This window comes from Salminus brasiliensis, chromosome 4, assembly GCF_030463535.1.
Source record: "Salminus brasiliensis chromosome 4, fSalBra1.hap2, whole genome shotgun sequence".
NCBI classification, from domain to species: domain Eukaryota; kingdom Metazoa; phylum Chordata; class Actinopteri; order Characiformes; family Bryconidae; genus Salminus; species Salminus brasiliensis.
The window spans coordinates 6,002,364-6,011,659 of record NC_132881.1 but is presented as its reverse complement, the minus strand read 5'-3'; the positions used below and the strand labels follow the sequence as shown (position 1 = coordinate 6,011,659).

At 44.7% G+C, this 9,296-nt stretch overlaps 1 protein-coding gene across 3 annotated transcripts in view; it reads left to right on the top strand.

Annotated features, from left to right (window-relative positions):
- The first annotated feature begins 509 nt into the window (after positions 1 to 509).
- ablim1a (actin binding LIM protein 1a) overlaps positions 510 to 9,296 on the top strand; it is a 76,424-nt gene continuing 67,637 nt past the window's right edge. For 2 of the 3 annotated variants that reach the window (XM_072677402.1, XM_072677401.1), the window contains exon 1: positions 510 to 616. In XM_072677402.1, coding sequence (XP_072533503.1) covers positions 520 to 616 — 97 coding nt within the window. In that variant the 5' untranslated portion in view covers positions 510 to 519. Of the gene's footprint in view, positions 617 to 8,153; positions 8,421 to 9,296 lie in introns of those variants that run through there. The other variant, XM_072677399.1, reaches the window with a different exon arrangement.

Below are 9,296 nucleotides of genomic sequence, written 5' to 3'. Positions count from 1 at the left end.
GAGTTGGGAATGAGATGGATGGTGGTCAGCCAACATCCTGACCTCATTAACACTCTTGTTGGTAGACAGCCTTCTTCCCTGGACTGTAGAGACAGTTACTCCAACGAAAGAGCCTTGATTTCAGATGAATCAGTGACCAAGAAGGTGTCCGAATACTTTTGTCTGTGTAGTCTATATTATCTCAATACCTCAATAAATTATCTTGTGGCCACGCCTTATTAAAAACAACCACAGTTTGTAAAAAAATGCCCTTCGAGCTCTTTCGTGACTTTTAATGCAAAAAAATGGACCTGGGGTGAGGAGGAGGGGGGGACTGTGTCTTTGCTCTCGACATTGAACCACTTACTATTTTTGGGTCACTCTTGTCCCACCCAACCTTATTAGCTACAGCTGTTGCTTTGGCTGCAGTCCTCAGGCACCTGCGAGGACTCCATTTCCCGAGAGCACTTGCGACGACACGCCCAAGCATCGTCGCCTCCCTGTCTTGTTGAAATGTCAGACTAGCACTTTCGCTATGAGATGCGTCCGAGGGGGAGCCGTTGCCACACTGGGACACCGCGTAGGACCAGCGGGGAGACATTTCCAGCTCTCGGAGCTCCTGTCATGTCTGCGAGAGGTGAGTGTGTGATGAAACACCCTGCGACATTTTAGCTGAGTTTCCTGCTCTGATACACCTGTAAATAAGCCTGTCATCCAGCGGACAAAGCCTCGGTCAGGCTGAGGATGCTGTTGGAGCAGCTGGGGAACAGCCTGAGCTCGAGTCTGTAGGTTACAGGTGTTTTTAAAAGCGTGAAATTATAAGGGTTTAAAAAAAGGTTACAGTTTTTGTCAGGCTTTTAAAAAGGCTTAGTTAATAAACAAAATAAAAATAAATTGATAATATTGATGATTAGTCACGGATAAAAGTTACATTAGCAGCAAAGCTTTATGGGAATTGTATTTTTCTCCGTATATAGCTACGTCGTTAGCGGGCTAGAGGGAATGCCTCTCCCTGTACTGTTGCTTTATTAAAACTAAAAAAATCTTCTTAAATTACATTGTTTTGGTTGTTAATCGTGTTAATTAGTCTCACTAATTTAATATTTAATATTTATTCTATATATATTATTGGTAATAATAGTAGTATAAGTATAAACCCATGTAGGAACCCTTTATTTACATATAGAAAAATGAAGCCTTCAAAGAACATTTGAGGGATGACTTGGGGGTTTCTCTAATATGTTTAAAAAAAATACTCAAATTAATTTTTTAATTAATATTTAAAGGTAATGTTTCCTGGATAACTTTACACATTATTATATTGTTTTGGAATGTTTTGGAAATAATGATCAATTATAAATGTTATGTTATGGATTGATGCAGATCTGTATTACTGATATCATGTGATCTCTTTTTGCATTTATCGACCTCCAGTGTCCAGTGCAGCATTTTGAACTGATTCCTGCCCAGTTTCATGTCCACCTTTAGCTGTTGCAGTTACACTAGTACATATAATGCACATATAACAGGACCCAAAAGCAAAGCAACACATTTAACGGTTAAAAATGTTTATAACATTTATAACAACCAAGCAGATGGAAAAGTGAGGGGCAATTTTCTCATCATATCAAGATTATTTTCTCAAGATAAATGTCTTGGGATATAAATCACAAGATATACAGAGAAAACTTAAGCGCATTACCCACTCTGCCCTGTAGATGGCCCTGCCCTGCCATTCAGGCAGCATTCCACTCACAATTCTCTCCCAAAGCCCGTTGTTCGTTTATTAAGAATGCTGAAAGTTTGTCCGTGATTGGATATTGACCGATATAGCACCTTGTTTTGACATTGTTTCAGTGCTCGCCAACAAACATCGTTATTACAGTATAACAGGACACTCATGAACCTAATGCCGCCATGTCTAATTTTAGGCGTGGGCTAGACGGGTATAAAGCCCCCCAGTATTGAGTTGTGGAGCAGAGGAACTGTGTTGTCTGGAATGTTGGTGCTCCATCCAATAACCTCTTTTTTAATACCCTTGATTTCAGAAGAAACAATGAGTGTCCCAATACTTTTGTCCACCTAGTCTATATTATGGGGGTATTATCTCAGTATCCAGCATTAAGCTGTGGAGCAGTGGAATTGTGTTCTCTGGTATGAGGGATGGTGCTCCATCCAGTACTTTTGGGATGAGTTGGGGAGTTGGCGATAAGGTAGGATGGTGATCATCCAACATCCTGACCTCACTGACGCTCTTGTTGCTCACTGATGCAATCAAATCCTCACAGCAATGCACTGAAATCTAGTTGAAGGCCTTCCCTGGACAGTAGACAGTTACTTCAAGAAAAGCAGGACTAGTGGGTTTTTTTTTTTTTATGCGATTGAATTTGGAAGAAACAATCAAGGATGATTGATGTCCCAATACTTTTGTCCATATACATCTGCAAATAGGTCTAAAAAAACTGGAGCTCTGGACATGGTAGAACGTTCACCTTATTGTCGTTTAGCCTCCCCTGTAGTGTTTGGCCTTGTGCTTGGGGTCACTGTCCTGCTGAAGGGTGGCCTTTCTCCCAAGCTTTAGCTTTTTTCTCAGACTGAAGGAGGTTGTCTTGCTGCGTCTCCCTGAATTCTGCAGTTCAGCTGAGTCACTCTGATGAGTTCTGCAAACTCCAGATGTGCTTCGATGTGTGTTTGTTTTTTTCCACTTAAGTAACGGCTTCATGTTAAACAGGTAGGAGAACGTAGTATTAGGAGTCTTGCCCAAGGACTCTTACTGGTATAGCATGATGGGCTCGTCCGGCTGGAGAACCTGACCCCAGTCCACCTCTAGCTGTTGCAAACACTACATTATTCAATGGTAGAAATGTGCTATAGAGTGAAGGAAGCTATTTGGGATTTAACCAGTCTAGAGAAATCAGCTGTGTCCCAATTTTCAGGGATGCATCCTTTAAAGGCTGCATTCAAATATTGATAGTGTTGAGTATGGTGGTGCGACTAGACTGTCCCCTCTCAGAGCTTCCCTTTTCCACGGCACCCGTTGGATCCTTCACCAGCCAACATATCCCGAGATTCGTCCCGAGAGCTGTGCCAACCGCAGCCGTCAAGGTTACTAGGTTACAGGATTGCCGTTTTTGTGATGCAGCGAGAAGTACTGCATCCTTTGAAGGATGCCCCTGCCCCTGAATTGGGACACAGCTGCTGTGTCCCAATTCAAGCTGAATTTTAGGCAGATTTTGATTGGACCAAGTGTAAAGAAAGCCTTAGTTGCGTGTTTTCTTGATTGCATTGTGGTGTTGACTGGATTTTTAAGCAAGTGCAGTGTATATTTCCATAACATTAACACCGCTGGCAGGTGAGCTGAAAAACATTGATGATCTTCATCTACAGTGGCATCTCCCAAAGAGGGGGATCTACATATTAGGCAGCAAGTGAACAGACAGTTCTTGAAGTTGATGTGTTGGAAATAACAGACCTGATGTGCAGGAAACATGGGGAAGGATAAGGATTTGAGCAAAGTCTGACGGCTAGACGACTGGGCCAGAACGTCTCCAAAACATCAGGCAGGTCATGTGAGGTGTTCCCGGTATGCAGTGGTCACTACCACTACCGAAAGTGCTCCAGGGAACACTTGGACAACCAGCGAACCAGCGACAGGGTCATGGGCATCTAAGGCTCACTCATCTGATCCGTAGAGGCTCCACACCTCACAGCTTACAGGTTGTAAAGGTTCTGCTGCTAACGGCTTGGTGCCAGATACGACAGGACGCTTTCAGAGGTTTTGTGAAATCCATGCCTTAAATGGTCAGTTGTGGACCATGTGACCATGTGATACCCTACAAATCACCAGGAGCTTTGCATGTTCTGCCTCCCAAGTCTCTTTCATAACAGATTTAGTGGAGCTTAGCACAGACGGTCTGCTAGGCTGGTTTTTACAGTCATCTCCGTTCCTACTGGACTTGGGGCTCTCCTGTGCTCTCTCGCTCTTCCTCCACTATCACCCGAAGATCTGAGAAATGGTTGTCAGCCCCTGTTAAGGGAAATCGAGAGAGAGGGAGAGTGAGCAAAGGTTGTATGTGACAAGGGCGTGCCGCCGAGCGCTGCCAGCAGTGAAGTTAGCCGAGGGTTGAACCCTTATTTGAACCCATTATATGAGGCGGAAATGCTAGAAGGACACCTATGGTTTTGTCTCTGAAGTCATTTGAGAGTCTAACTTCACAAAAGTGTATTAATTATTCATTAAAAAGTGTATTAATCTCTAGGTGGTTGCTAGGTGGTTGCTATGCTGTACCAAGTTTTTGCTGTGCTGTTGCTAAAGTCTTCCAAGTGGTTGCAGTGGGGGTGCTAGGTGCTTGTCATCACTGTACAAAGTGGGTGCTATGCCTCCAATACATGCAAATCCAGCCTCTGCCTCTTCTCAAACTGCTGCCAGTGCGGCATTGCTCAGAGGACAGCCCCAGGTCCCCAGCCCGCCACACCACCTAACACAATGTCGTGTGATGAGGGGAAAGCGCCATCTACCCACCCGGAGAGAGAACGGCCCATAGTGCTCTCTTGGACTCCGACCGCTGTTGGCAAAGGGGTCTGGGCCGGCCAGCGTCACGTGATGAGGGGTGAGAGCGCCATCTACCCACCCGGAGAGAGAGAAAGGCCTATAGTACTCGCTTGGCCTCCGACCGCTGTTGACAAAGCGGCATGGGTTGGGATTCAAACCCTCTGGCCATAATGGTAGCACAATAGACCGCTGAGCCGCTCGAGAATGTTCTTGATGGAGTTGATGACATGAACAGCAACCAAGGGTCAATTTAGCACTTGGAATCAGCTCCAGATCTTTAATCTCCTTCATTTGTCATGAAATAATAAGGAAACAAGTCATACATGGCCATGAAACTGCTTGATGACCCAAATTACACTGCTTGTCAGTGATCTCTTCATGCTGTGCTGGTGTTCACCGCTTGGTTAATGCAGTCCCATAACCATCTGGCTGCTTGACTGAGAGGGTAAAGGGTGGTAAAGGATGGTAGGTGAATTAGGACTGCAATCGAAACAAAAACTGCTGGTTATTTCCTGAGTGCAGTTTGAGGGCACATTTGTGGATCACGAATCGATCTTCAGCGGTGCAGAATTGATGGCCTGAGAAGAGCATGAGGGCCGTGATTGTATTATGAAGCTCCAGCATTCCCATTTCCATAATGAGCTGTGGCTTTTGCCGTTAGAGTCCAGAAGGTCAAAGCCTTAAAGCTAGGAGTACAAACCTGTACCTGTAATATTGGGCTTGTCTGTTGTTACATTTGCTGGTAACATTAACTAGTTAATTGGTCAGAGGGAAACATTGCGTAACCAACCAAAAAAAACAAAACGTATTACAATATTACAAGGCTAGGCTAACCCTAGGCCCCTAGGCAAAGTGGCTGAAGTTTGAACGTTGTGCAGATCCAGAAGACTGGTAGTTCTGTGGAGCATAAAAAGCTAAAGCAGCCCTATCCAACCGTCTTCCTTCCAACCTACCCCCAACCCTAACCATCTAAGACTCGTTTTACACCTGTTCACTTCATCCATCTAGATCAATATTATACCTGGATAAGGCCAAGCCAGTTTGCTGTACTTGACTACCATTTAAAGAATAGCAACTGCTCATCTGTACATCCCTAAAAATGTGGACTTTCAAGAGTTCCTTAGTAAAATGAACTGGTTTTATATAGAAACATGAAGTAATGGTTCTTTGGTTGGTTGAAGGGTTGTTCAAACACAGTAAAATGCACCAAAGGGGTTCCTCTCATGTACTATATAGAACTCTAGATTACTGACTTAATACCTATTGAAGAAGTCAATGAGTAGAGCCACTGGCCTCGGCAAGCAGCTCAACGTGCTTCCTCATTCTAAAGATGGCCTGATGGTTGTAAAAGTATTGCTCGCTTTTTTGGTTGCCAGCTTTAACTCCATGTATTGAAGCTAGACCTTGCTAATTGCGGTGCAAGAATATGCTCAACCTTGAGATTTATCAGCTAGCTTGGTACTTGAAGGTGATGTGTTGAAAGCAGTAAAAATGAAACATGCAGAAGGATCTGAGCCACTCTGACATAGGCCAAATTATGATGTCCAGACAACTGGGTCAAAGCATGTCCAAAACATCAGGCAGTATGCAATGGTCAGTTCTCCAACCAGTAAACTGGCAACAGGCTTATGGGCGCCTAAGGCTCATTGATGCTGTCCATGGAGGTCCCACCTCACCACTTACAGGGCTTAAAGGATCTGCTGCTAACATCTTGGTGCCAGATACTGTGTCCGTTGCTCAAATGCTCGGATCTGCTGTGGCGGCACAAGTGGAACCTACTCAATATTAGGCAGGTGGTATCATTTCTCATCATTGGGTCTGTCTCCAAATCTAGTAAGCTTCCTAAGTAGACCCTGGCCCTACCTAAGCAGCTGTTTAGGTAGGTAACTTCCCAAAAGTCATCTAATCTTAAGGCATATTAATCCGAAGCTCTAGTTAGACTGCGATTGTCTACCAAATTATACGAGATACACATAACTGATATAAATTACATTAACTTTGTAAATGAGGCTAGTTAGGCTGCTTGCCGGCCTAACACGCTGGGACGCATATGTCGGGCGTCTAAGACTTGAGTCAGCCTTCTTTTTGGGGGCACACATATGTAACATTTTGTCTTTGAAGAGAGCTAACAGCTAGAATTGCTGTATGTGTTGCCAGTTGCCTTATGTAATTTCTAAAGCCATCGATAGTGTTGCACCATAAGTGCTGATACTGACATTTTGTCAATGCTCTGAAATATGATTTTAAACACCAGTTAAAAGCTGTTTGCTCGAGCTTGGCCAGATTATGCTTCTCTATCTGCATGTGTTTCTGAATTGTGGCAATTTAAATTTTTTCATAGCTCTGAAACTTTTCAAATATGCAGTTCCTCAACCAGTAAATGCCGTTCTTTTAACTAGAGCTGGGCAATATGATGATATTTTATCGTATTGTGATCAATTTGGTATCTGTTTGGCTTAATAAACACTGATCAGCTGCAGGTTTATTTACTAACAGTGTGATTGGACTGGTTAAAAGTTGCATAATAATTACTCTATTCAGATCGGGAGAGGATAAGTGATGAATATTGTGTGTTCAATTTGCAATTATCTGTAAAGAGTCTGTAAATAATATCGTTATTGCTTTTTAAATTTTACTTCTATTATTTTTATTGTATATATAGTGGTAAATTATCTACATTTTTGCATTTTGAGTGTCTTACTATCCATTTGCTGCTGTGATACTGAGAATTTCCCCACTGTGGGACTAATAAAGGATTATCTTATCGTATCTTATCTTTAAATATCGTGATATAGTATTTTTACCATATCGCCCAGCCCTACTTTCAACCTAATTTGTATCTTATTTGAGAAAGGATATAATAAGTGCAACCTATTAAGAATGGAACACTATAAATATCAGGATTTATAGCCATCTGTCTTGTATTTAGGTTAAAGCTGGTATCAGTATTGGTACTCGGTATATATCAGATATTTGAAATTCTGCTATCGGTATCTGTATCAGAAAGGAACAAGTGGTATCGGTGCATCCCTGGCCACTGGCGGTGATCACTTTAGGTTCACTGGTGGTTCTGGATAGTACATAGAATGGCTTTATTTACGTGGTAGACATCATGACACCCCCCCCCCCCCTTGTTCCATTCACCACCACTGTAGAGAAAGCAGAGCCCATCCGCTTCTTTACAATGAAACCTCTCCACCGCTGAATTATTCAGAGCGTTGTGTAAATCAGGGGAAATCCCATTTAAGTGCAGAGATGGGATTGATCACCTTCAGCACCTTCAATCAGGGGGTCCGTCAAACAAAGGTATGGTGGCTTTTATGCAAGTCAGACAGTGTCGGGTTCATTCCTCAGTGAGTCACTTTGCACACCGACCCACTTCTGCGAAGGTGGGTCAATACCGTAGCATTAGCGGCGCGCTTCCTGTAAAGACCCCGCCCTTCTCCCGTTCAAGGCCGCCGGACTCTGTAAGGCTACCTGTAAGGCTGCAGCATCCTCCGTATCTGCACAACCCAAACCTCTCCTCCTCCCGCTTTCGGACACTACAACCCACGCAGCGAGGACCTTCCGCATCAGCACTTTGTGTGTGTGTGTGTGTGTGTGTTTGTGTGTGTGTGTGTGTTTGTGTGCATGTGCAGGAAACACAGTGCATGAGGCTGCATTATTGATGAGCACGGATCCTTGGAATGTCCTGCCAGAGCTGTTCTGTGAGAGTGTGAGAGGGAGCGAGCGAGGGTGGGTGCTCAGATGCATGCATGCGTGTGTGTATGTGTGTGTGTGTGAGCGCATGTGCCAGCAGAGATGGGGGAGAGGAGCGCGGTGCAGCAGCCTCAGTACGACGGCCTGTGCAACTATGCCCAGAAAATTACCTCCTGCTTCGGACTGGACGGTAAGAGACAGTAAGAGTCCCTGGCTCGCCGGAGAAGCTTTCCCATTGGATTCTCTCTGTGCCCGACCTCGGCATGTTTGTGTGCCCGTGTCTTGTGGGTCTGTGTGCATGCGGCTCGGTTTTAGGCGGGTGAGTGTATTCCCTCCTGTCTGGGAGTTGTCCCAGAGCCTCCGCAGTGGGAGTGATGCTAGCTGACTGAACGGGCTTTAGCGATTCTCGAGAGGAGCTGAGGTGAAGCCGGAGTTGGCTCGTAAGGGCTTCGTCCTTCCTGTTGTGTTCTGTCTTTTGATTAGCGCTGAGGTAATCTTGCACTCCACTGGCACATGAGGTGCCTAGTGTGCCACAGTCCGGGAGCACTAGAAACGTACCGAAGACGGATGCATGCAGCAGGCAGCGCTCTGTTGACTCCCTCGGTGTGCCCCCTGAGGACAGCGAATGTGGCGGAAAACATGGAAAACAACCTGGACCCCGCCCTGTTCGCTGGCTTTAGGACTGAACAGAGTGCTGAGAGCCTGCACGGGTTACTCGTGGCATTAGATGATCCAGATGTTGTACGGGCCTGTGAATATGCTCGGCATACTTTGAAAAGTGCAGCTAGTGAAGGACTGATGGGTGGTCTGATAAACATACTGAATTACTTTGGCCATTTACATCCTGGTGTGGCCATACCGAAACGCTGTTGTTTCCTGTGATATATTACACCACCAGTGTGCTTTTCTGAGCATATGCTGGACATTGTCCACCGCTCCTAGAACACCAAATAAACGCATGTTTAGCTACAAATCGTCACAAAAACTTGCCATAAGCCGAAACTGGCAGTTGTTCTATACATTGGATCAAAGTGTTGAGATGAATGGACCAACAGAAATGGTTCAG